The 27932-nt window shown below is 39.5% G+C and overlaps 2 protein-coding genes across 4 annotated transcripts in view; one reads left to right on the forward strand and one right to left on the reverse strand.

Moving 5' to 3' along the window:
- invs (inversin) overlaps positions 1–27932 on the forward strand; it is a 356685-nt gene that overhangs the window by 285360 nt on the left and 43393 nt on the right. The gene's annotated exons all lie outside the window — the stretch shown is intronic.
- Positions 1–27932, reverse strand: part of LOC127570917 (uncharacterized) — a 70530-nt gene that overhangs the window by 14170 nt on the left and 28428 nt on the right. For all 3 annotated transcript variants that reach the window (XM_052016857.1, XM_052016858.1, XM_052016859.1), the window contains 6 exons: positions 26182–26318; positions 24222–24344; positions 15895–15961; positions 8605–9178; positions 4408–4435; positions 246–317 (listed from right to left, as the gene is read on the reverse strand). In XM_052016857.1, the coding sequence (XP_051872817.1) occupies positions 246–317; positions 4408–4435; positions 8605–9178; positions 15895–15961; positions 24222–24344; positions 26182–26318 (1001 nt within the window). The remainder of the gene's footprint in view (positions 1–245; positions 318–4407; positions 4436–8604; positions 9179–15894; positions 15962–24221; positions 24345–26181; positions 26319–27932) is intronic.

Raw genomic sequence — 27932 nt, forward strand, 5'->3', positions numbered from 1 at the left:
ACAAAGTTGAGATACAGATCAATTATAATCAACAAAAGGAGCTTGAGGGATTGATTGCCAAGAACCAATAAATATCATTGGAAAACCAATGATGTTATTTTGCATCCAAGTAAACGCTATAATTCAACTTTCTACCTCCAACCAATTAGTAATCTCTAATACCCATACCTTGAATTCTTTACAAATTAGGTTCAGTTCCCCTTTGTATCACTTTGTTGGCATTAGCAAAATTAATTTAGACTCACCAAATAGTCATACAGTTTCTTTCTTTTAGGATCACCCAAATCTGAAAAATTCTGTGGTTGGGAAAATTCACCCTACAAGAAGAAAAAAAAAATTCAAGATGAAATTTTGTTCACAACTATATATCTTCATGACATATTCAGAATAAATTACAATGCAACACATCAACAAAAAAGTTACATAAAAAGTAGATTTGAAAAACAGAGCTTAGACTCCCAACAGGGTAAACACAGCTGCATGAACTGCTGACACAGCTGCTGAAAGAAGTCGTCAACATTTATATTTGTGTTCTTCAATTAGTGCATTCCTTTCAATACAACACAAATCTAACCTTGTGGCTTTTATAAAATTGCAAAGAAATATTAATAGTTAATGCATTCAGAGTGGTCATCTTTTTCTCAATATGGTCTAACCTTAATGGTGTAAAAATGTCATACAACAGAAGTGTATATTCATGTGTAAGGAATAGTATAATATGTTTTCACTTTGACAGTGCAAGGCTGTATAATTAAGAACACAAAAAATGGATTTCAGTGTCTTTTGTCCATAGGACTGCTATTTCAAAACCAAAAATGTACAAGAAGAAATGAGAAACCTTGATACAGTAGATTTACAAGTTGGGAAAATGATACAGTTCACAACATAAAATTGAAAACAAAACAGAAATTTCCAGGAGCATTGGTATTAAATTAAAATAGATAACATAGAAATACTTTGTTCAAGGCGACAACTTAATGCCTTAACTTCCCATGGTTTAATTTGATCAAAAGTTTCCAAGATAATGGTCTAATTATGAAAACAGAATGTATAAAGGCCTGGTGTGCATTTAAATGAATTTGGTAGAAGAAGGGAGAAAAGATAAAATATCAGAGAGAAGAAAGAAATTACAGAAAGGATCGAGTGACATAAGCATCACTAAAATGAAGGGAAAAAATGACTGATCAGGGAAGTGCAAAGCATATAACGGCAAGGTGAAAGTATGATTCTAGAAAAATGCAGAGGATGTCCAATAAAGTTAGGGAGCAGCAGAAACAAATTGCCACATGATTACGAAAGGCCTTGTTCAGACAGTGACTGGAATGCTAATAACATTTCTGAATAAAATATATTCAGAGCAGGGAAAAAAGGGAAGAATGAATTCTAACAGTAATCAAAGATGATGTTAAAGAAAAGGACGATGTGTTTCAAGGGCAAATTCCATTTGATAAATAGATAGCAGAAATGGTGACCTTGTGATGCTAGCTGTATACTAATGGACTACCAAATAGACTACCAACCCTGATGGCAATGACGGTAGATCATAGGAAACAACAACAAATATCAAAATTAGAAGATGTCACAAATTGAGAATCGAAGCCAAGGGCAGGAAACACAAGGCCTGAACTATCAATATAACAGAACCACCAATGTCATGTGAGGCTGTATCTCCAGATCATAGATCAACTTAACACTGCACAAATGAATACACGTTAACAGTTTATTTCATGAAAGATACAGGGGAAAATGTGTAGGTAGGTTTCAGAAAGTTGTAAGGACAATAGACCTGGGATGCTGGGAGATTTCAAATTTTCTATCTTCACTGAAGGAAAACAGCAAAGAGCACAGTGGGGAGGAGGGATCTGGATGAAATGCTTGGACATTCTCAATCATTATTTCCAGCTCAAATGATAAGAGAATCAGCACTGGATTTAATTCTGGGGAAAAAGTAATGCAAGTTAAGCATGTTATAAATTTGAGAAAGAGTGATTGCATTTTAGATTTAGAAAAGTCAGGAGAAACTGACCAGGAATTTTCAAACCTGAAGATACTCAGCTGGAAGGAGGATACTTTCATCAACTGGAAAAGATTTTGACAAAATAGATTGGAAACAAGGACTGACATGTATTACAGTAATTGAGCAATGGAAGCTTTCAAGGGTGAAAAGAGAGTTCAAGTGCATACTTAAACTAATTACATAAGGGAGAAATAAAATACCTCCTTTATGCTAATAGAAGCTATTAGTTTGCAGATGACACCAAATTTGAAAACGTAATGAACAATGAAGATAAGGATAATAGCTTTCAGAACAATAAAGACTGTTGTAATGGGCAGATGACGTTTGATTACAAGTATTAAGTAACTGAAAGAAGTAGGAAGAATGAAAAGCAATATAAACTGAATGTTATAATTTTATGGTAACTGTATTAATAGTCACAAATCTTTGAAAATGGCACAAGATGATAAAGCTTTCAAAAAATGGTGTACAGAATCCTGGGTTTAATAAGTAGAATTAAAGCAAGGCTAAACTGTTCTAAGTCACCAGTTACACCATAGTTTGAATCTTGTGTCCATTTCTGAGTACCATGTACAAGATATCAAGGCCTTTGGGGGAGTTCATAACCATAACATATAAGAGTAGAATTAGGCCACTCAGTCCATCAAGTCTACTCTGGCTGAGCCTCCACAGCCCTCTGTGGCAATGCATTCAACAGATTCACCACTGTCTAGCTGAAGAAATTCCTCCTCATCTCAGTTTTAAAAGGGACCTCCCTTTATTCTGAGGCTCTGCTCTCAGATCCTAGACTCCCCTACTAGTGGAAATCCTCTTCACGTCCACCTATGCAGGCCTTTCAGTATCCGATAGGTTTGTTCTGGAGTATTGCCCTAGAGACTTCAAATGCTCCTCATATGTTAAGCCTTTCATTCCTGGGTCATTCTTGTGAACCTCCTCTGGACCAGCACATCCTTCCTTAGATACAGGGCCCAAAATTGCTCACAATATTCCAAATGCAGTCTGACCAAAGTCTTATAAAGCCTCAGCAGTACATCTTGTTTTTATATTCTAGCCCTCTCAAAATGAATGCTAACATTGCATTTGCCTTCTTTACTACTGACTCAACCTGCAAGTTAACCTTAAAAGAATGTTGAACTAAGACTCCCAAGTCCCTTTGCACCTCTGATTTCTGAATTTTCTCCCCATTTAGAAAATAGTTTACACCTTTATTCTTCCTACCAAATTGCATAACCCCATACTTCCCTACGTTATATTCCATCTGCCATTTCTTTGCCCACTCTCCCTACCCATCCAAGTCCTTATGCAGATTCCCTATCTCTGTGACACTGCCTCTTCATCCACCTATCTTGGTACTATCTGCAAACTTGGCCACAATGCCATCAGTTCCTTCATCCATATCATTAATGTATAAAGCAAAAAGTTGCAGTCCCAACACTGATCCTTGCAGAACTCCAGTAGTAACCGGCAGCCATCCTGAAAAGGACCCCTTTATCCCCATTCTTTGACTTCTGTCAGTCAGGCAATCTTCTATCCATACTTGTGCCTTGCCTCTAACACCATGAGCTCTCATCTTGTCAGAGTCCAAAGTAATTTACTCAAATGGTATCATTATTTGAGCCTTTCCAATTGAGAATAAAGAACAAGACTACCAGGTCAACAAACAACCAGATAGGGAGCTTAGAATAAACATTATCAGAGAGTGCTGAAAATGTGTGATTTATTGTGCCCAGAAGAGAAGCTATCAGGGAATAATAATAGTTAGGTACAAGAGAGAGAAATGAATAGAGAGTTATGCTGATTTGTTAGACAAGGATGAAAGGAGGCTGAAGCAAAGTATCAGGATTGGCATAGGCTATTCAGCCCAATTGGTCCATTTCCAATCTAGGTATCCTGAACAATTCCATGAGGAATTTCAGCAAAGCAGGGATGGATCTTCTTAGAGAAGAAGAGGTTAAAGGGAGCTGAGAAATTTTCCAAACAATAGACTGTTTTCACTGGCAACAGCATCAGTAAGCAGAGGGCAGTAGTCAAATTCAAGATAATGGTATATTTAAAAAAAACAAAGTGGTGATTTGGAGAGAACATATTACACTGCACGTGGTTGTGATGCAGAATACATTCACTGAACAGGTAGTGCAAGCAGATTCAACAGTAGCTTCCAAAAGAGAACTGGAGAACTGGATAGACACAGAAAAAAATAATTGCAGGTCTATGCGAAAAAATGCAGGCCATTCACTTGGGTAGCTTTTTAAAAAGAAGCAAGCATAGGGACAATAGGCCTAATGGCAATATTCTGTGATGGGCATTTATAACTGAATGAACAAGGTTAAATAATTTACAGAATTTCTGAAAAACTGACACCCATTAGATCCACTTATACTGTGACTTACCTTCTGCTCCATCCAGTAGTCTGACTTCCTACAATACAAAACAAAATGTTGAGCATTTGGAACATTTCATTAATTTGATAAGATAATTTATCAAATTTGAAAACTATTTTGGGGTAGAAATGGAAATATATAGATAAGTATATAAGAGTGACCAAAAAGTTAGATTGTAATAAAACCAGATCAAAATTGTACATGTAATACAGACATCAAATGCTGATTGTATTTAACAGTACCCAAGAACCTATCACATAAAAGGTACAAAAATGCAATCTTCTCTTTTTAGAAAGTTGCATATTAAATTGCCATTTTCGAACAGCAACAGCTTTGTTTTTCTTCTGAACAATTTGTTCTGCGTGAATTTGTTGAACTTACCATCAACACTAACCTATCAGTACTTGCCTAAAATAACACTAATTTCATTCAACTTTACCTGTCGCATATCAGCTGAAGATGTTAATCAGATTGAGAACAGGACACATAGTATAGGTCCTCGCCAGATTATGAATGCTCAGCTTGCATACAACTCATACATACCACAAGCGTTTGGGAAACCAGGGGGATAGGTTTGCCAGCTGCTGTGGGGCTGTAGGCATTTCTAAAGGTCCTGTACATTAAATAAACTTGTACATGCCAATTAATTCACATGGCTTGCAGTTCCATGGGTAGGGACTTCCAGGATTTAGACGAGGATTTAGCAACAAATAAGGTGGTAAAAATTGTGGGGACTTTGGGAGGTGTTGTCAGAGTAGCCTAGTTAAGTAACTGCAGTGCAGTTTATAAATGGTACATACTGCAGCCACTGTGTGCCAGTGATGTAAGAAATGGATGTTTAGGATGGTAGATGAGGTGCCGATCAACTGAGCTATTTTGTTCTACGTGGTGCCAAGCTTCTTGAATGTTGGTGGGGTTGTATTCATTCAGCAAGTGGACTGTATTCCAACACAGCCTTGATTCATGTCTTGCAGATGGTGGAAACAATTTGTGGTGTCAGGAGGCCTATGACTTGCTCTTAACGCAACACTATTTATGTGGCTAATTGAGTTTCTGACCCATTGCTTGTAGGATCACTTTATTTTGTCTATTGCATGCTGTTTAGCAATATATGTACTCTCATGTTATTAGCTTCACCAGCTTGGTACCTGATTTTAAGGCATACCTGGTTCTGCTCTTTGCATGTCCTACTCTATTCTTCATTGAACCAGGGATGATCTGAATTCATAATAAAGGTGAGGGATATGCCAGATCATGAGAGTACTGATGGTGATGTCCCAAGATACCTCATGGATGCCCAGTTTTGAGCTGCCAGATCTGTTCCAAGTCCACCCCATTTTGCAAGATTTGTGTCACACAACACAATAGAGGATGGCTTCAGTGTGAAGATGGGAATATCTCTCCACAAGAACCGCGTGGGACTCTCTTGGTGGCACTGGATGGAGTAGGTCACATCTTGGCACTGCTCCACTCGGTTTTTATTTTTTTGTACACCACCCCCTAGTAAGACTTTTGTAATACTTTTATAAGATTGATTTTGATTTTTAATTGCCAGAAATGAACACCAGAGCTAAAGGCACAGCTGAAAGCAAGAGGAATGGAGACCCTCATCTTAGTTTGGAAGCTATTTCTAAACTCCTGGATAAGAAACTTGATCAGAAATTTTCCACTTTGGAAACGCTGTTAAGGAGATTGAAGACAGACTAACAACAATTAAACAGCAAAATGTTAAACAACAGTAATTAATTGCTGAACTGGATGAAGCTGGCAAAGAGAGAGATCGTAGACTGAGCTTACTGGAAAAGGTTTAACTGCGACCACCCAAATACTGGAACAGCAAAGACAGAAGATTATTGATTTAGAAAGCCGCAGTTGGAGGAACAATTTGAGGATTATTGGCCTTCGCAAAGATGCTGAAACTGGTAATCCTACTGAATTCTTTTCCAAGCTTCTGATGGATGTGTTTGGCTCTGAAGTTTTCTCTGTACGTCCCATACTTGATCGTGCTCACCAAGCGTTAAGACCAAAATCTCTGGCAGAGCAAAAAACCACAGCCAGTAATATTGTGATTTCACTATGTAAGAACTAAAGAGCATTTGATTTGAATCGCTCGTCGTCAAGGAATGATCCAATACAAAGATTGGAAGTTTCATCTGGTTGAAGATTACAGCCCAGAAGTTATGAAAGAGAGATTGCGTTATAAACCGATTATGTCGCGACTTTATCAAGGGAACTATCAACCTGCATTGCTGTTCCCAGCTCGCTTGAGGATTGTACTTCCTAACAAATCACGCAAATGGTTTAATTCCGTGAATGAAGCTGAAGAATTTCTCAAAGATTAACTTTTGACTTCAGGTGGTTAATAAATGTGCTATTCTTTGATTTTTATACCTATTTGGTATACAAGGTAATAATTAACTTACAAATTTGAACGTTTTAAGTCCAGAGATTTTCTTTTGCCCTTTGTTAACACTTTCTTGTTTGGTTCTGGAACATGGATACCTATCATGTTTCTATTTTACAATTCTTTTTTTCCCTTATATTATTCTACTTTAATATTTTTAATGGTTTATTTTTGTAATAATTAAGAATCTGACTGGGTGACTGATTGCTTTTTTTTCTTTTGAAATAATAGTAAGATTGTATTTTTTAAATGCCGACTGTCAGTAGTTTTGACTCCGTAGAATTTTCTCAGCAAGCCTGTTTATAATTTTGAAATGTTATTTGGGTACTTGTATCTTCATGTTTTGACTACCGGTGGTGTTTTGCATTCCTTTTAACTTGGAGATCTGCCACCAAAAGAGGTGGGGTTAAGGGATTTACTGAGTAGCATTCTGGCTTTCTATTGGCCAGTTTTCAGGTTTTTGTGGGTGGGAGGAGGGGCTGTTTTTAGTTTAGTTTTTTTCTTCTTCTGGACTGATTTAAAACTACAAATATGCCTGCATTGTTGTCATATCTGGCTCTTCTTTGAACTCTTTTTCCTCTTCCTATTAATGAGTCTCTGTGCAGTAAGGTTAACCCTTTACATACCATATGTTTTAGTCTATTAAAATGGATAATATGATTAATTTTGTTTCATGGAATACGAATGGTTTAAATAATCCAATTAAGCGGAAGATCTTTAAAGTGTTTCATAGACTGAACGCTCAGATTATTTTTGCTCAGGAGACTCGTATTAGGAGAGAGGATAATCAGCACTTCTTTAGATTTTGGAGGGGTCAACAGTTTCGTTCTAATTCACAAGCAAAGTGTGATGATTTCAGTATAGGGATTTTTAAAAGCCTCAGTGATATGCCAATATCAGTCAATTTGTAAACGAATTGCAGAGAAACTGTCTTATAACAAATGCAACACTGAACCAGTTATATTTAGCAAGTTCTAATTCATCTCCTTGTTTTAATCCAAAACTCAGCTTGGAATTTATTTTCTATTAAAACCAGGCCCATGAACCCTAACCATTCCTCACAATTTTCTGAGATGCAGCACTATGTTCACTCTCTGGCACTTTCACAACAGTACAAGAATATTTTTCTAGTGTTGCAAACCAGTAATGGACAGAAACTAACTAAACTAACCAATACCACATAACATTCACTTAAGATGTGAACACTGATACAATTCCTTTGTATAGCCCTTGTCCATTTTTGGGCTAGTGATATTTATGATGGCTTCAAATGAAAGAACTTAAAAAACAGGAGGAAGAAAAGACCATTTGCCTATTCTGCCATCAGCAAGATCATGGCTGATCTTCTATCTCAGTGCTACTTCCCTTAGTATTCAGAAATCTATCAATCTGTTCTGAATAAACACAATAACTGGTGTCCACAGCCCTCTGGGTAGGGTAGAGAATTCCAAAGATTCACCATCTCTGCATAAAGAAATTTCTCCTCATCTCAATCCTAAATGATCTACTTTTAACTATAAGCTGCTCAAGCTAGGGAAAGCAACCTCCCTGGATCCAAGGTCAACCTTTATAAGAATTTTCTAGATTTCAATGACTTTTTACAATCATAATATGGCTATTCGATTTCTGCAATTTGTGAATTACAAGATTGATCAATTTCAGTTAAAGCTTAGTTCTTACAAATTGAAGTGCATGACAATGAAAGAGCATACAATATGCAAGAGTTGCATTGTATTAAAACAAGTTCATATCCTTTTGCTTTTTTTTAGAAAAGAAAAGGAACTTGAAAGATAGAAACCTACCCAGTTTGTTCTCTTGCACTATATTCATCTTCATATTTTCGATCATTTCTCCTGTAGTCTGTGCATCTACCATCACCTAAATATGGAGGCTGCTCATCATTTCTTGTATTTGAATATCTCTCTGAACTCCTGAAATCATTTCCAGATTCCTGTTGGTGGACTTTTCTCCAGTCAGCATATCCAGGTGCTTCTTGTATATGATCTCCATGTGGTCCTCCTCTATCATCTATTCGCTGGTTAGAATATTGATTATAACCTACAGTGGGTTCTACATATTGTTCTTCGTTGTTTCTATGCCAGTCGGTATATCCACTTGAAATATTTTCTCTGTATTGCATTCTGTTATCTGCAAATCTATCAGTAGCTCCAACATTTTCTCCATACAAGTCTTTACCATCCCTCCTCCAATCAGAAAAGTTATCAGAAGTTCTGAAGTCTGCTCCATACTGCCCATCATCTCTTGGAATTGAAAACATTATCTCGTTTCTCATAGGTAGCTCTCTTTGGTTCCTTATACCTTCGATCAATTCTTGTTCCATCCTCGAGGGATTTCTTTCCCATTCTTGCTGCCAACCTTATCCAGAAAAATAAGCAAGTTGTTAAAAGATTTTCCAATAAAATTGAAAATTCATTTACTATCATTATTATATTTAAATATATAAATTGCATCATTATAAAATCAAAACCTACTTTTGAAGAACCCTTCTTATATTAAAAAAAAGTTCAAGTTCAGCATGCAACTATTAAAAGCTCCTATTGCACAGAATACACATTCAGAAAAGTGGCACCTTAAGCATTATATACAGTGTTCCCCCACATTATGACAGTTCGGATAATGAAAATTTGCTCTAATGGAATTCACAAACCTCTACCAAAAAAATTTGAGATACAGAATAAAAACGTGCTGTTATGGAATTTATGTGAACAACAAATTTTGTTAATTTTTCTCAAGGGTTAGTGTTACAGGAAATTGTGATACAGACATCTTTTTTGGGAACATAACCCCTCTGTAACACAAGTGTGTACTGTATTTATATATTCAATTCCCAATATGATTCTCTGAAATTTGTTTCAGAGGACTGATTATTCACTTATCATAAACGTTCCAAATCAATGCCAACTTGATTCTGCTGGAGCATTTGTTGCATTCTTATACAGCTAACAGATTAAAGGGGCTAAGAAAGAAGGAAGGAAAAATGAAATCAGAGTTCCCATTCTTGAGTATTATGCACAAGTTAATGAAAACAGTCAAACACTGACCAGAACAAAAGACAGAATCAGATACTGCCAGCACAGAGCACGAACATCACCAAATGGCAGCATTCTTGTCTGTCATCCAGCCTTAGTTTAGCTGCATGTTTCCTCATTAAACTTTGAGTTTGGAGCTCTCTGTGCAGCTCTTTAATACCCCTGAAAATATTTTCTCATCAACAGTATGCAACTCAAAACTATACCACATAAACCAGGTTATAATAAAAGAACTAAACTGTATTTTAAATAAAATCAAAAGAAGCTGGAAACACTCAGCAGGTCATGTAACATTTGTGAAAAGAGAAACTGAGTTAACATTTCCATTTAGAGATACTTCACGAGAACTGGAAAAGTGAGAAAACAAGTTAGATTTAAGTTGTAGGGATGGTGGAGGAGGGATGGACAAGACAAAGAGAACATCTCTGATAAGGTGAGACCAGGGTTGCTGTGGTGATATGCCATTTACAAAGGAAGATTAATGAAGGCAGTGGGAAAATGGAATGGAGCCCTTACAGGAGGCAAGATAAGATGATATAGACAAGATAGATGTGGGAATCTGAAGGAGTTTGTCACTAACTTAATCCCAAGAATGGAGACAGAGATCCAAAAAGGGAAGGGAAGAGTCAGAAATGGAACAAGCGAAGGTGAGGGCATGGTGGAAAATGGCAGCAAAAATAATGACATTTTTGAGTTCCAGATGTGCAGGAATTATTCACCACTTCCCAGCATGCAGGACTGAAACAGTTCTTTCGGGTGATGCAGTGATTCACTTGCTCTCCATCCACTTTAGCATACTGCATTCAGAGCTAATGAGGTGGTCTCTTCGATGATGGAGAAACAAAATGCAGAACTCAGTCCATAGGGACAACCCTGGGCTTCCAATTATCTGTCACTTTTTAAAATATTTCAAAATAAACTTTATTCATAAGAAGAAAAAAATGTATAAACAAGAAAAAACAGTGCAAAACCTTTATATTCATGGACAATGCATTTAGTAGTGTTAACTTATTTTTTTTAAAACCCATAGCACCGTTGCCACTCTCATGGCTCCCTGGGGTGATAAACCAATAAAATATTTAAGAACACTAGACTGTGGTCCTCCCCCACCAAGCCCTTGCATTGGCTGCACCAAGCTTCAGTGCGTCCCTCAGCATGTACTCCTGCAGCCTGGACGGTGCCGGTCAACAGCATTCCCCTACAGACATCTCACAGTGCTGGGAGACCAACAAGTTTTGTGCAGACCAAAGGACGCCTTTCACTAAGTTGATCATCTTCCAGCAGCAGTTGATGTCCGTCTGTGTGTGTGTCCCTGAGATCAGCCAGTATATCAGAGAGTCCTCTGTAACACAGTTGCTTGGGGTAAACCATGACAAGGGCCCTTGCATCTTTCTCCACACCCTCTTCGCAAACCCACAGCCCACAAAGATGTGGGCAACCGTCTCGCCCCCAGCGCAGTTACCCGGGGGCAGCGCACGTTGGGAGTGATGTTCCAACCATGGAGTAAGGATCTGACTGGGAGGGCCCTCTCACCGCCAGCCAAGCGAGATCTTGGTGCTTGTTGGAGAGTTCTGGTGTTGAGGCATTCTCACCAGTCCGTACAGTCTGCTCAGGGAACCACCCCACAATATCCATAGTGTCCTTGTCCTGCAGTACCTGCAGGACATTCCGTGCTGACCACTGCCTGATGGACGTGGTCAAAGGTGTTGGTCTGGAAGAAATTTACCACGAAGGACAGGTAGTGCAGCAACATCCAGCTAACTGAGATGTTGCGCGGCAACGGGGCTAGGCCCATCCTTCACAACACCAGGGACAGATAGAACCTCAACATGTGGTGACACTTGGTGCCCATGTACTTTGGTTCAACACACAGCCTGATGCAGCCACACACGAAGGCAGTCATCAGGATGAGGGCAACATTGGGTACACTTTTGCCCCTGTTGTCCAGGGACTCATGCATTGTGGCCTGTTGGACTCGCTCCATCTTAGATCCCCGGATGAAACGGAGCATGGCACAGGTGATTTCCAAGCTGCAGGAGCAGGGGACAGGCCACACCTGCACCAAGTACAGCAGCTCTGATGACCAAGTTCTTCCCAGTTATTGAGAGGGAACATCATTCCCACAGTCCCAATTTCTGTTTAACCTTCCCAATCCGCTCCAGCCAATTCTTGTTACATGCCTTGTCCCCTCCGAACCAGATCCCCAGCACCTTCAGGTAGTCAGACCTGACGATAAAGGGGATGTTAGAATAATACAGCACACCACAATACAGGCCCTTCAGCCCACCAAATTGAATAGGTCAAGCCAGTTGCCGAAGAGCATGGCCTCACTGGCCCCCGATACCAACTCAAACTGGTCACAGATGCTGATCAATCTGTGAACTGACCTTGGATCTGAGCAGAAGACAGTGAATCATCCATGTACAGGGAGGTTTTCACCTGGGTGCCCCCACTGCCTGGCAACATCACCCCTCTTTTGCTCCTGTCCTTCCTAATGGATTCGGCAAAGGGTTCTATACAGTACACAAACAAGATGGGAGAGTGGGCAACCCTGCCTGACTCCAGACTTGATGGGGAAGTGGTCAAAGTGAAGTATTTCAAACTGAAACTAGGGTTCTAATCTAAACGAAGGAAACTATGAAGGTGTGAGGAATGAATTGGCTACGAAAGACTGGGAGAGTATCATTAAAAGTCCTCATGGTGGATAGGCAATGGCTAACATTGAAGGAACGAAAGGCAAGAATTGCAACAGTTATACTTTCTTTGCTTGTGCAAAAGCACAAAGAAAAAGTGAGCCAACAATAGCTAACAAAAGAAGTTAAGAACAGTATTAGATCCAAAAAGTAGTCAAATAACATGGCCATAAAAAGGATTGGGTGCAGTTTGGAATTTAGCAAAAATAGAGATTGATTAAAAAAGCAAAAATAGAGCACAAGAGTAAACTTGCTGGCTACATAAAAGTAGATTGTAAAAGCCTCTATAAATATTTATAAAGAAAAAAAATTAGGAGAAATAAATATTGGTCCATTACAGTAAGAAACAGGAGAATTTATAATAGGAAACAAAGAAATAGCATAACAATTAAACAAATATTTTGATGCAGTATTCATGAAAGAGAACACAAGCAAATTTCAGGAAACATTAGAAATTCAAGAGTCTAATTCAAGAAATTAATGGCACTGAAAGCTGGTAAATCTTTGGGGCCTGATAATCTGCATCCCAGAGCAGTAAACAATGTAGCTATGGAGAGAGTGGATGCATTTTTAACTTTTCCAAAAATCTATAGATTATGAAACAGTTCCCATAGATTAGAAGATGATAAATGTAACTCTACTATTTAATAAAAATGGGAACTACAAACCAGTTAGCCCAGTATCAGCAGTAAAGAGTTTATTTAGTGTAGGTGATAACAGGGGACATTCAGAAAATACAACAGGATTAGACAAAGTCAACATGATTTTATGAAAGGGTAAGGGAGTCCAAAACTAGAGGGCAAAGATTTAAGTTGAGAAGAGAAAGACTTAAAGGGGACCTAAGGGGCAACTTTTTCCCACACTGAGGGTGACACAAGAGATTCTGCAGATGCTGGAGCAACACACACAAACTACTGGAGGAACTCAGCAGGTCAGGCAGCATCTACAGAGGGAAATAAACAGTTGACGTTTCAGGTCGAGACCCTTCATCAGGACTGGAGAGGAAGAGGGCATAAGCCAGAATAAAAAGGTGGGGTGGGGGGGGGGGGGGGGGGGGGGGGGGGGGGGGGGGGGGGGGGGGGGGGGGGGGGGGGGGGGGGGGGGGGGGGGGGGGGGGGGGGGGGGGGGGGGGGGGGGGGGGGGGGGGGGGGGGGGGGGGGGGGGGGGGGGGGGGGGGGAAGCTAGGAGGTGATAGGTGGAAGAGGCAAGGGGCTAGAGAAGGAATCCAATAGCAGAGGACAGTAGACCATGGAATAAAGGGAAGGAGGTGGGGAACCATAGGAAGGCGATGGGCAGGTTGTGAGGGCAGGGAGGGGAAAGAGAAGGGATGAGGGGGCCATGGGAATGAAGGAAAACAAAAGGGTGGGGGGGGGGAAAGAAAGAGGGAAGGGGATATCAGAAGTTAGAGAAATCGATGTTGATGCTGTCAGACTGGAGACTACCAAAGCGGAATATGAGGCATTGCTCCTCCACTCTGTGTTTGGCTTCAAGGTGGCAGTAGAAGGCCATGGATAGACATGTCAGTATGGGAATGGGAAGTGGAATTGAAGTGGCTAACCATCAGGAGATCCTGGCTGTTGCGGAAGATAGAACAAAGATGCTCAACAAAGCAATCACCCAATCACCAATATACAGGAGGCCGCTCAGGGAGCATTGGATGCAATAAATGACGCCCTCGGATTCACAAGTGAAATGCTGCCTCATCTGGAAGGATTATCTAGGGCCCTGAATGGTGGTGACAGAAGAGGTGTAGGGGCAGGTGTAACATTTTGTGCTGTTGCAGGGATAAGTGCCAGGAGGGTGCAGGTAGTGGATATGTGGAATGAGCTGCCAGAGGTAGTAGTAGAAGCGGGTACAATTACAACATTTAAAAAAACATTTGGACAGGTTCATGGATATGAAAGGTTTAGAGGGATATGAACCAAATGCAGACAAATGCTACTTGCATTTGGTGCAAAAAAATCACAAAAGTAAAAGTGAGCCAACCATGGCTAACAAAAGAAGTTAAAGACAGTATTAGACCCAAAGAGGAGGCAAATAAAGTACTCAGGTAGGCAACTTGGTCTGTACAGATGAGATGGGCTGAAGTGCCTATTTCCATGCTGTATAAATCTATGACTGTAAAGTTATATTGTGTTTGGTAAACTGTCTGGAGTTTTATTTTGAGGATGTTACTGGTAGAACAGATAAAGGAGCAACTGTGGATGTGGTATATTTGTATTTTCAGAAGGCCTTTGATAAAATCCCACACAAGAGGTTAGTTTGAAAAAATTAAAAACACATAGGTTAGGAGGTAAGAAACTGGCATGGATTGAAATTTGGTCGAATGACGGTAGAAATAAAAGAGACTTTCTCATGCTGCAAGCTGTGACTAGTTGGGTACTGAACAAATCAGTGCTTGGGGTCCAGCTTTTCACAATAAACATCAAAAATTTGAATGAAGAAACCAAATCTAATATTTCTAAGTTTGCCAATGACACAAAACTGGGTGGCATTTTGAGCTGGAAGGAGGACACAAAAAGCCTTCAAGTCAATTTAGACAATTTGAACATGTGGGCAAATACATGGCAGATGGAATATAATCATGAAGTTATTCACTTTGGTCAGGAAAACAGAAAGGCACGAGTATTAGTTATATAGCGATAGAGAAATGTTGATACACAAAGGGACCTGGGTGTCCTCGTACACTAGTCACCAAAAGTAAACATGCAGGTATAACAAACAGTTTAGAAGGAAAATAGTATATTTGGAATTTTATATAGGTTTTTAAGTACAGGAGCAAGGATGTCTTACAATTATACAAAACCTTAGTGAGACCACACTTGATATATTGGTCTCCTTACCCAAGAAATGCTGGGGCAGACCGATTTCTGGATGCGAAAGGTAATTGGGTCAATCATATTCATGAGAGTTTAGAAGAATGAGAAGAAATCATATTGAATGGTGCAGCAGGATCAAATCACTGGATAGCCTATTCTTGCTCCTATTTTACTTGGTTTCCAAAATAATTCATTTATTAAATCAGTTTCCTGATGCAACAAAAACAACAAGTTTATCATCAACAATGGGAATCAAACGTGCAACAGGTTCCTTGGAAATTAACTATGTTGCGTTGATTTACTTTATAGGCATTGTGATATTAGATTAAGGCAGTTATATGTTTTCAGCATTAAATGAATACACAAATTATGTATAAAAATTAACCAAAATTTAAGTGAATTTTAATTTATCAAGATTTCACAAAATGCATCTACTCAGTTTTTAACTATCCTAACTTCCCAACTTCATTCTTGTTATTGTCAATTAGTTTTAGGCAAATATAAAGAACACTATGATGATGCTTACTTACTGTTGCTTGGAAGTGGGACTCTTTTAACCATACCAATAGTGCTGGGTGGATCCTGTCCTCTGACGACCTAAAATTGCCAAATATCCGTAAAAAATCACTTCAACTGCAGAAGGCAAAACAAAATACAAATAAGTTGTGGCACATTCTCCTTTTTCTATGTATGCCTATTATAGATATGCAATAAAGAAAATCAGCTGATGGGATTCATTTGCAAAAATTAGAACTGTCTTCCCAATTTTTTTTTACATCTCAAAGCATTCCTGTGAGTAGGCAACATGAAATTATGGCAAAACAACAGAAAATGCTGGAAATACTCAACAGGTCAGATAACATTTGCGGCAAGAATCAACATTTCAGGTTCTGCCATGGTGAATCTGAGTGGCACCAGTGTAAAGTGGCTTGAGTACAGGAAAAAGAGAATACCAAAGGATCAGGCGCAGAGCACAGTGAACCCAAACAACATCAAAAACCAAGGAGTGAATAAGAGAAATAAGGGGCTGGTGGATGAGGTTTACTTTCCTTCTCTCTGAATTATAGCATTTGCCTTAAACAAAGAGCCAGGAACTTTTTTAAAAAAAAGGCTAATCGGGGTAAGCAAAACAATAAACAACACTTTAAGTCTTATATTTTGGTTAAGCATGCTAAGCTAATCAATAAAGGCTGATAATACAAGGATATGTGACAGTGTGGCTGTGAGGAGGATGTACAGAGGCTTCAATGGGTTATAGACATGACAGTTGAAACAAAAAATGGAAAAATGTGAAGTCATCCACTTTGATAGAAGAAAGAAAGGGACAGAGTATTTTTTAAATGATGAAAGACTGAAAGGTATTGGTTTTCAGAAGGATTTGAGTGTGGTTTTATACTAATTACTGAAAGTTAATATGCAAAGACAACAAGAAATTAGGAAGGCAAACAGTATATTGACTTTTACTGCAACAGGATTTGAGTACAAGATTAGAGATAACCTATTCCAATTATATAGAATCCTGGTGAGACCAAATCAAAAATACTATGAAGAGGTCTGGTCTTCCTGCCTAAAGAAGGATATACTTATTATCGAGGGACTGCTGTGAAGACTCACCAGATTGATTTCTGGGATAGTGGGTTTGTTGTATGAGGAGATATTAAACAAACTGGGCCAACACTCCTTTCAATTAGAAGAACATACATCAGCGAGGCTGCATTTGGAATGATGTGTTCAGTTTTGGTCATCCTGCTATAGGAAAGATGCCATTAAGCTGGAAAGAGTGCAGAGGAGATTTACATGTTGCCAGGACTCGAGGGACTGAGTTATAGAGAGAAGTCGAGCAGGTTGGGATATTTTCCACTGGAGCGTAAGAGAATAAGGGGTGAACTTACATTAGTGTATAAAAATATGAGTGTCAGAGATAGGGTGAATGTGCATGCTCTATATCCCAGGATTGGGGAATCAAGAACGAGAGTGCATAGGTTTAAGGTGGGAGGGGAGAGATGTAATAGGAATCCAAGGGGGAACTTTTGCACCCAGAGAGTTGTCTGTATATGGAATGAACTGCCAGAAGAAGTGGTTGAGGCAGGTACATTAACAACATTTAAAAGTGTACTTGGATAGGTACATGGTTAGGAAAGGATATGGGCCAAATGCAGACAAATCGAGCTAGCTTAAATGGGAATCTTGGTCGGCATGGGCCAGTTGGGCCAAAGGGCATGTTTCTGTGCTGTATGACTCTAATTAGAAGTGATCTCAATGAAGAGTAAAAAATATTCCTAAGGGGGATTCACAGAAATAGGTACAGGTTCATCGAACAGTCTAGAATCAGAGATCGGTATCTCAAATTAAAGGGATAGCTATTCAGGCCAGAGGTGAGAAAAAAAGTCTTTTACTGAATCTTTGGAATGCTCTACACGTGAGGTCTGTGGAGAGTTTTATCACTGAGTATGTTCAAAACTGTTATGGATACAATTTCAGATACTAAAACAATCAGGGGATATAGGGTTAATAGGGGAAAATGGCCCAAAGGTAAAAGATCAGCCATGCTCTTATGGAATGTTGAAGCAGGCAAAAATAATCTACTCCTGCTTTGACTTTATGTTCTGAAATTCTTATGGCACAACAGGACTCCCAGAATTTTCATTCAGTACCACGCAGAGAGTGTCCTAGAAAATTACAAATGCAGCATCTGTTGTCATTTGGGGGAGTTAGAGTTCCAGGTGTTGGAGCAACAGCTAATAGCCATCTGCACATCCGAATGTTTCAAGGTTAGCATATTTCAGGGGATGCTCACCTCACTTCTTAAGAGTACAGGCAGAAAGGGACTGAGTGATTGCCGGAGAGGTTAAAAAAAAGATGGAACATTTTTCAGGAGATAACTGAAGGCATCTCCCTCTCCAACAGTTTTCAGTTTTGAATAATGACCAGGGAAGAGGGGTCCCTTTGGGAATATAGTAAGAGCCAAAACCATCAGTCCCTCAGCTGTACATTGCGGAAAAGAAAAATCAAAAGAACAATAACTATAGCAGATTATTTAATTTCAGAAGCAAACAGCTGTTTCTGAGGAACAGATATCAGAATGGCACCTTGCTTTTTTATGCAGGGACAAGAGTGACTGGAGAACATTCTGAAGAATAGCTGAGATGGCTGTCCACATAGCCACCAAGGATATAGGATGAAAAAGGGAAGCAGGCATATTTTAAAGGAGTTAGTTAAAAGATTAAGTGGAATCTTAAATGTAGCAACCTCCACCTTTGGCAATGGCTTAAACTAACCTGACAGAATATAGAAAGCTGAGCAAGGATTCAGAAGGAAGAATAGCACAGCTCCAAGTAGAAAGCAGGAAACTAGTGAGCAAGCTTGGAAGACAAAGTAAACAATGGTTGGAAAATGTGCAAAAACATCCTCTGGATGTGCTTAAAAGGTATATACCTAAATGAACAGGGCAGAAGAGCCAAGGGCACAGGTAAACATATGGTACATAAAATTTGACTGATTACTTAAATGGGATTTAGAGTCAGAGCAATACAGTACAGATACAGGCCCTTCGGCCCAACCAGTCCATACCGACCACGGTACCCACCCAGCTAGTCCCAATTTCCTGCATTCGGCCCATATCCCTTTAAGGCCTGCCCCTCCATGTACCTATCAAAGTGCTTCTTAAATGATACTATTGTACTTGGCTCAACCACTTCCTCTGGCAGCTCGTTCCATATACTCACCACCCCCCTGCGTGAAAAAGTTGCTCCTCAGGTCCCTTATAAATCTCTCCCGTCTCACCCTAAACCCATGCTCCCTAGTCTTGGGCTCCCATACCCTGGGGAAAAGGCTGTTACCATCCACCTTATCTATGCCTCTCATAATTTTAAACATTTTTATAAAGTCACCCCTCACTCTCCTACATTCCAAGAAACAAAGACCTAGTCTGGCCAACCTCTCCTTATAACTCAGGCCCTCTAGTCCTGGCAACATCTTCGTAAATAGTCGCTGCACTCTTTACAGTTTAACCACGTGTTTCCTATTAACAGGGTGACCAAAACCATAAATAATACTCCAAGCGTGGGCTCACCACTGACTCTTGACCTCACAATCTACGTCGTCACGGCCTTGCACCTTATGGTCTGCTTGCAGTGCACGTTCTCTGTAACTGTAACACTTTATTCTGAATTCTGTTATTGTTTTCCCTCATACTACCTCAATGCACTGTTGTACTGAAATGATCTGTATGGATGGCATGTAAAACAAGTTTTTCACTGTACCTAGGTACACATTACAATAATAAACCAATTCCAATTCCCTGACAAAAGCCAGCATGCTAAATGGCATTTTTTACTACCGTATTTTCCTGTGACACCACTTTCAACGAACTTGTACTCCTAGGTCCTTCTGTTCCATTACACTCCCTCGTACCCTACCATTTATTGTACAAGTCCTACCCTGGTTTGACTTTACAAAATGCATCAGCGCACACTTATCTGTATTGAAATTCATTTGCCACTCATCAGCCCACTTCCCTAACTGATCAAGATCCCCCTGTAATCTACGATAACTTTCTTCACTATCATCAACACCTCCTAATTTCATGTCATCCGCAAACTTACTGATCAAGCCTTGTGCATTCGCATCCAAAATCATTTATATAAATAACGAATAACAAGGGTCCCAACACTGACCCCTATAGCACACCACTAGTTAGCATATTCCATTCCGAGAAGCAAACTTCAACCACTCCAAAAAGATTTGTTAAGCATGACTTTCCACACACAAAGCCATTCTGACTCCTCCTAATCTGACTCTGTCTATCCAACTGCTGGTAGATCCTGTCCCTCAGAATTCCCTCCAGTAACTTCCCCACTACTGATGTCAGGCTGTAGTTCCCTGGCTTGTCCTAGCTACACTTCTTAAACAACAGAACAACATTAGCCACCTTCCAGTCTTGGGGAACTTCACCAGTGGCTAACAATGAAGCAAATATTTTTGCAAAGGCCTCCGCAATTTTTTTCTAGCCTCCCACAAAGTCTGAGGATGCAAATAGTCAGGCCCCGGCGCGCTGCAAGGCTGCAAATACCTCCTCCCCGGAAATATGAATTTTCTCCAAAACATCTCCACTTGTTTCCTTTATCTCTTGAGCAACCATAATTTTCTCTTCAGTAAATACTGAGGAGAAAATTCATTAAAAAAAATCACACCTATCTCCTGCAGCTCGGGACATAGGCAACCTTGCTGATCTCTAAGGGGACCTACTCTCTCCCTAGCCACCCTTATATATCTATAGAACTTCTTGGGATTTTCTTTAACTTCACCTGCCAGATCCACCTCATACTCTCACTTTGCCCTCCTGATTTCCCTCTTAAAAGCATTCTTAATCTTTTTATAGTCACCAAGGGATTCAATCATCCCTAACCTCCTAAACCCAATGTATGTTTCCTTCTTTTTCTTGACCAGAGCCTCAATACCTCAAAGAGGACTTAGAAGATAAGGATTGACAGCTTAATGCTCCTGGTTATAGATGGGTTTTTTTTAGATGAAATAGAGGTGGGGGTTAAAAATAAGGGGTCTTTGAAATATTTGTTTAAAAATTACTAATGTGAAAAGAAATACGTTGGAACAATGAGCAAATAAGGCCTTATGGTTGAACTCAAGAACAAAAAAAAACAGGTTATCACATTACTTGCCATGTCCTGTATAGTCCAAACAGACCAAGGACAAAGAAAAGCAAGTAAGTAAAGTCTGGAAAATGCTAAACAAAAGGGGATTAACAGTGGGGGATTTCAATTACTCTAACGTTAATTGGGACACACTGTAAAAGGCATTGGGTTGGAATGGGGGTTGGGGAAGAATTCTGTATTTAGTTTCAGGTAATGATGCTGGGTACATGGGACAAGTACCAGTGGAGGCAGCAATCTTGTGACAATAGGAACATAAGAAATGGGAGCAGGAATGGACCACTTGAGCTGATCTTCTATCTAAACTCCATCTTCCTGCACAATCCTCCTATCTTTTCTGCTTCTTCTAATATCCAGAAATCCATCAAAGTTGAATACAACCCATGACTGAAATTCCATAGCCCTTGAGGATAGAGAATTACAAGGATTCACTAACCTTTGAGAGAAAGATGTTTCTTCTCGTTTCAGTATTATATGGCCTACCCCATATTTTGAGACAACGACCTCTACTTCTAGACCCTCCGGGGAAATATCCACCTTGCACGCATCTTGTCAAGCCCTCTAACAATTATTATGTTTCATTGATCTCACCTTTAATTCTTCCAAACTCTAAAGAATTGACCTGTACAATCAGTATGCAAGACAAGTTTTTCACTGTACCTCAGTACAGGTGACAATAATAAACCAATACCAAGAATATACATCCTGCCTATTCATTTTCATCTTAAATAATACACCTGCCACCCAAGGAACCAGGTTTTATGAATCTTCTCTGCAAGAGCAAGTACCCTTTTTTAGATAAGGAAATAAAAACTGTACACAATACACCAGGTGTAGGCTCACTGAAGCCCTATATAATTGCAGTAGGATTTAGTATAATAGTGGAAAAAGACAAATAAAATATAGGAGTAAAGATTCTAAATGAGGGAACATAATTTAAATAGTTTTAACTGATTTAAACTGATTTTGCAAATTTAGACAGGAAACAACGACTTGAAATCCGTGTCAGCAGGAAACTACAAAATGTTCGAGGTAAACACTTCCCAGATCTAAATTGCATTTGTTACTTTTCTGCACAAATGACCATCCATTAATAGCCTCCTGGAATCTACAACTATCCTTAATTACAAATCTCTAAATTTGTCAGTCCCACCTGTTTGCTTTGTACAAAGGGCAATGGTTGGTGGGAGCTTTTGTGATTACAAGGCTGTTTCCAGTGGAGTTCCATAAGCTTCAGTACTCAGAGGTTTTTGATGGACTGGTCAGTTGGGCAGGAAAGTGACAAATGGAATTCAAATTTTAGAAATGTGAGATAACACATTTAGAAGGTGCACTAATTTGTGGAAGAATAGCAAGATTTTGGAATATTTATCCACAAACCCTAAAAAAAAAGCATGATAGAACTAGAAGGTGATTGAAAAGGCATGCAGAATGCTTTCATTAATTATCTGGAACACTAGTTAGGCTACAGCTTGAGTTCAATGTACAACTCTGCACCATATTACAAGACAGATATGATTGTACTGGAATGGATGCAAAGATTTAGAAGGACTTTACTAGTGCTGGAAAATTACAAGTCTGAGAAAGGATGGATAGGGTTGGATTGCTTTCTTTCAGAGGTGGCTAAGGGAAGACAATTGAGGTGTATGAAATTATGAAGATCCTAGACAGAGTAATGAGGCAGAGGAATTTAAAACTCGGGGGGTGGGGGGGGGAGCTGAATGTGTAGCAATTGGTAGATAGATTGGAGAGGAGGATTATATTTTTTTAAATCTCAAACGGTGGTGTGGATCTGGAACAAAAAAGGATGATAGAGGCAGAAACCCTCATCACATTTAAAAATGCTTACAGTGTGCACTCGAACAGCTGTGACCTGCAGAGCTATGGAACTAATGTTTCAAGATGGAACTGGGCTGGGTAGTTCATTACAACTGGTATGGTTTTCAACTGAATGGTCTCCTATGTCATCAATTTCCTATGACTGCTTGAAACATCAACTCTGTTTCTCTTTCCACAGATTCTGCCTGACCTGCAGTGTATTCCAACATTTTTTGTTTCATTGAAGCTTTCTGGTAGCTGTACTATTTTATTTTTAAATTAAACAATGGTGTTCTATGCTACAATTTCTCTTAAGTCGTCTAGCTCAGCAGCTCATTGCTAATAAGTGAAATATTCCCATTTCCCTGCAAGGAACTGATGCAGACTACCAAAAAACTTAAGTGCAGAAGGAAGCGAAATAAATTTTCATTCGTTTCTCTTGTTCATTCAAGAGTTCTTGAACCTAACAACTGGGTATTTAATAAGTATAACAAATGATAATAGTAAAAAAAAAGATAGGAATTCCCTCAAAGTGGCAGATGGAAAAATTAGGTAGCCACAGGGAGACTGGAACAGATATAATACTAGACTTACTAGAGAAAATGATCTCACATTGCATCCAATATAAGCCCACAAACTATTGAAAGCAAATTTTGCATATGCTTCCAATTAAAAAGTTTAAATAAAAAAACTACAGATAAACCATGTCCATCCTCTGCAGTTCTAAATAACTACTTGATTACAATGCACGTTTATAAACATCACAACAGACCGCTTGGTTTCAAATGTGGAGATCCGAAATTGAAGATGCTAACCACATTTACCTCCAAAGAGCTATAATCTTAATTACTAATTCACAGAACATAGGCAGTGTAAGTGTACAAATTCACAACTTTATTGGAATTTACTTATTTAGAACATGGGAAAAAGGAATTAGTATCATCTACCTTTAAATGGGTATATAAGAAATTACTATAATGACTAAATTATAGACTGAACTAATTCAAATCTCAAAAAAAAGTTTTTACAATAGGAATTGAAATGAATGATTTTTAACTAAAACAACAAAAAAAAGATAGCCAATAGTAAATAGAAACCAAAATTCTTTTAAAAAATAATGCAGTCAATGTACATGAAAGTAGGTCAACATATTTCAAAAGCAACATTTAGAATATTTAAGGGAATACACAGAAATCTTTTCACAACTAGTAGGTCTACTTATTCCCGATTCATTTGTCTCCCTATATCTTTTGCATAAATATAATTTAATAATTAAAATGAAATTAAGTACTTGAAATACACCTAACTACACAATGCCTGTAAAAGGAAGTTAATAGTCATCATCTTTGAACTATTCTATGGTAATTTACCTGCATGCTCCTCCTTCCTTCCAATTTCTCAATAATAGCAGCTCTTTCTTTAACAATATCGGACAATTCCTCTTGCTTTAGTTTAGTTCCATCCCATTTCATCATCTCTGGATATTCTTTTGTCTGAGATAAAAATGTCAGTAAAATTTATTACTCCAATAATGATAGTTATTTAGTGTTACTCTTGATATGCTGTCATGATAGTAAATGTAATTTTAAAACAGAGTGAAAAATGTTTCTATCATGGACATTGCTGAAATATTTGTACCACATATGGATGAAAGAAATAATGGACGAAGTCGGGAAGGTGAAGGGGGGGGGGGGGAGGGGAAGGTGAAGGGGGGGGGAGGGGAAGGTGAAGGGGGGGAGGGGAAGGTGAAGGGGGGGAGGGGAAGGTGAAGGGGGGGGAGGGGAAGGTGAAGGGGGGGGGGGGAAGGGGGGGGGAGGAAGGTGAAGGGGGAGGGGAAGGTGAAGGGGGGGGGGGGGGGGGGGAGGGGAAGGTGAAGGGGGGAGGAAGGGGAAGGGGGGGGGGGGGAGGGAAGGTGAAGGGGGGGAGGGAAGGTGAAGGGGGGGGGGGAAGGTGAAGGGGAGGGGAAGGTGAAGGGGGAGGGGAAGGTGAGGGTGGAAGGTGGGAAGGTGGGGGGGAAGGTGGGAAGGTGAAGGAGGGGGAGGAAGGTGGAAGGTGAAGGGGGGTGGGAAGGAAGGAGGGGAGAGGAAGGGGAAGGGGAGGGGACGGGGGGAAAACAGGGCTTATGATTTATCTGAAATTAGAACATTCAATGTGCATACATTTGGTTGTAGACTACTCAGGTGAGACAATTCTTCTAGTTTGCATTTACCCTCACCCTGGCAGTGGAGAAGGCAAAAGATGGACAGTTCACTGTGGGAATGGGAAGGGGACATAAAATGGTGCAACCAGGAGCTCCAGATGGCCATAGCAAATGGAGTGCAAGTGCTCTGCAAACCTTTCACCTAGCCTTCACTTGGTCTCACCAATGTAGAAAAGGCCACACCTGGAGGACCAAATGCAGTAGACAAGTTTGGAGGAGGCGCATGTGAATCTTTGCATCACCTGGAAGGGCTCATCTCTCCTCTGCAAAATGGAATAATATTACTTTATTTTTAAACCATGTCTTTATACTCATTTACTACTAATAAACGCTACCCTGCAGAATGTTAATATGTTATAAGGCTCTTGGTCCTCCATTCAAAAACAGCCCTGCACTTTCAAAAGAACACGTTTGCTCAAGCTGCACACTGCTGTACCAGGAATCTGGTGTGATCCACTTCGTGCCCTGAACTGAGAACCAGGTGTGAATGCCTATCCTCCTTTGGAATTCCTCCACCAATAAATCATTCCATGGTTTGGTACGGAGAGGCAGTTAGGCTGGTGTTCAGTGGCCTGGGGCTGCATCCTGCTGAGTTGAAGGGCTCAGTGCTGCATCCTGGCAAGTGCAGACCATTGTTTGTGTCCAGAGCACCTGACCCACATGTTGACAGATCTACCTGTGATAAGAATCACAACAGCTGTTGCTAGCTCTTGAGCTCATTACCACAGAAAATTCTTGATTAGGCACATCTGTGCAAACACAGCAGTTTCCATTAAATCCAACAGGTGGTAATGAGGGAGATCGCAGGATCCAGGCAGTCTGTCAACATAAGGAGGATGTGCTGCTCTCACCAGCTGCTCCACACTGAGCCACGGCACAATTCATACCAAAATCCCAGCACAATGTTATTAGTAATGTATTTCTGCATATACACTATAACAACTCCATCATAGCCAATTCCATTAATGCTGTGGATCCTGGAAACCCCCAACCTGCACGTTAAGCAAGGTACCAGCACATATCCTTCTTTAGTGTGTGTCCTCTCCTTTTTTTAAAGAAGTGTATATTTATTCAATTTCTTGTCTATCCTTCTCCATCTTACTAACCAATCCTCATTACATATCTCTTACCATATAATTCATTCTGTGCTTGAAACCACCAAGGTGTAAAACAAATATGCGCAGATATCCTGTAAAGTCACATAATGTGCATTCATACATTGGCTCTCTTCCTCCATCACGTTGGTATTCAATTACATAATTGAGTCCTGAGTAGACACAAAGCAACAATATTTTAAGTTAGTATTCATCAATCCAAAGCAAAGGTTATGTACTAATATTGTTTTTAAAAGAAAACACATCATCACATATTCCGACAACAATCCTTACTCACTGCCCAACAACTGGTGCAGAAAATCCATGCAGAGCACAATGAAAGTTTTAGGAAAAAATATACTGCGGGTTAGTCAAGCAAGTTACGAGAACATCATCATATATTTACAACTGGAATTAGACTTGATATCCTCCCTAGTTCTATATAAAGTTGGTCATCCAAAACAGATGTCAGGTCCCATTCACACATCATTCCTGTAGTTGCCAATTTATAATGTCTCCCAATTAACCAAAATCTCAAAATTTATCTCATTCTTTTATCAAAAATGCATTCACAGTCATGGCAAATGTCAGGTCCATAATTTTCTCCAGCTCACAACCTTCAGAAAATCTGTACTCCTTCAGTCTTGATCATTAGCAAATTTAATTGCTTTACATCTGTCAAGACAAGAAGCTCTGGGACTTTTATTCCTTTTCCCTCTTTTAAAACATGTCCTACAACCTACTCTTTGACCAAACTTTTGGAATCTGCCCCCATATTTCTTTTATCTGCCCTGATGAAGTGACCTGGACCTGAAACGTTAACTGTCTCTCTTTCAATAAATGCTACCCGGCCTGCTGTTAATTTTTTTTCAGTTTTTACTATTTTTATTTCTAATATTACTCTATGTGGCTGTGATCAAACAGATGAAGTAGGCTGGAGTACATGAGATGGCATCTTTAATATTAGGAAGCTTTATTAATGAAGTGGTAGAAGAGGTAGGAAGACTAGATCGCTTGGCATTATGGTCAGCACAGGCATCGTGGGCTGAAGGGGCTGTTTCTGTGCTGGACTGTTCTATGTTCTATATGGAAATTATTATAAGAGTTTAATATGTTGCATAGCTGGAACTTGCCAATTACAACTGATTGTACCTGAAACCAAGGTTAATTTGGGTAGAATGTCATGAACAGCAAAACGTATGCTAATATGTCTCCCAAGAGACACCTAGAAGTTGATTATTTTCTGGAAGTAGCAACACGTGCATAATTATTTATGCAGCTGTTCTGTTAAATGGCCTGAATGTACAAAGCGAACAAGATAAACAGTCATTGGATCAGGATCTGGGCATACCAGAACTCTGCGCAAGTGCTATCCTGTAATTGGAAATGGAGTTAACCAGTGGTTGAACTTCGATCCAATGAGACATAAAAAAATGCATGAGTAATTCTTCATTCCAGTACCACAGATGTCTAGACAGATGTCCAAATTCTTTACCTTCGCTGAATAAAATCAAGTTCCGGAGACAGTAGCAGTTGGGAGATGGACTAGGCTGTACATCTGTCAAACTGTAACACCACTGTCCTAAGGCAAGCTCAGGAAGGATGAAAATCAGAATTGACAACTTAAAAATGCAAACATAAGGACAAGAAATTGGCAATCCATCAGTTTTTGGCAAGCCATCGGACACATACCATTTTGCGATGTCAAAGACATTGATCAATTTTTTCAATTTAGCTTCACTTGAAGGAATTGATTCCTTGCTGGGCTATAGTTCCAAAGAAAAATA

This window comes from Pristis pectinata, chromosome 5 (genome assembly GCF_009764475.1).
Source record: "Pristis pectinata isolate sPriPec2 chromosome 5, sPriPec2.1.pri, whole genome shotgun sequence".
NCBI lineage: Eukaryota > Metazoa > Chordata > Chondrichthyes > Rhinopristiformes > Pristidae > Pristis > Pristis pectinata.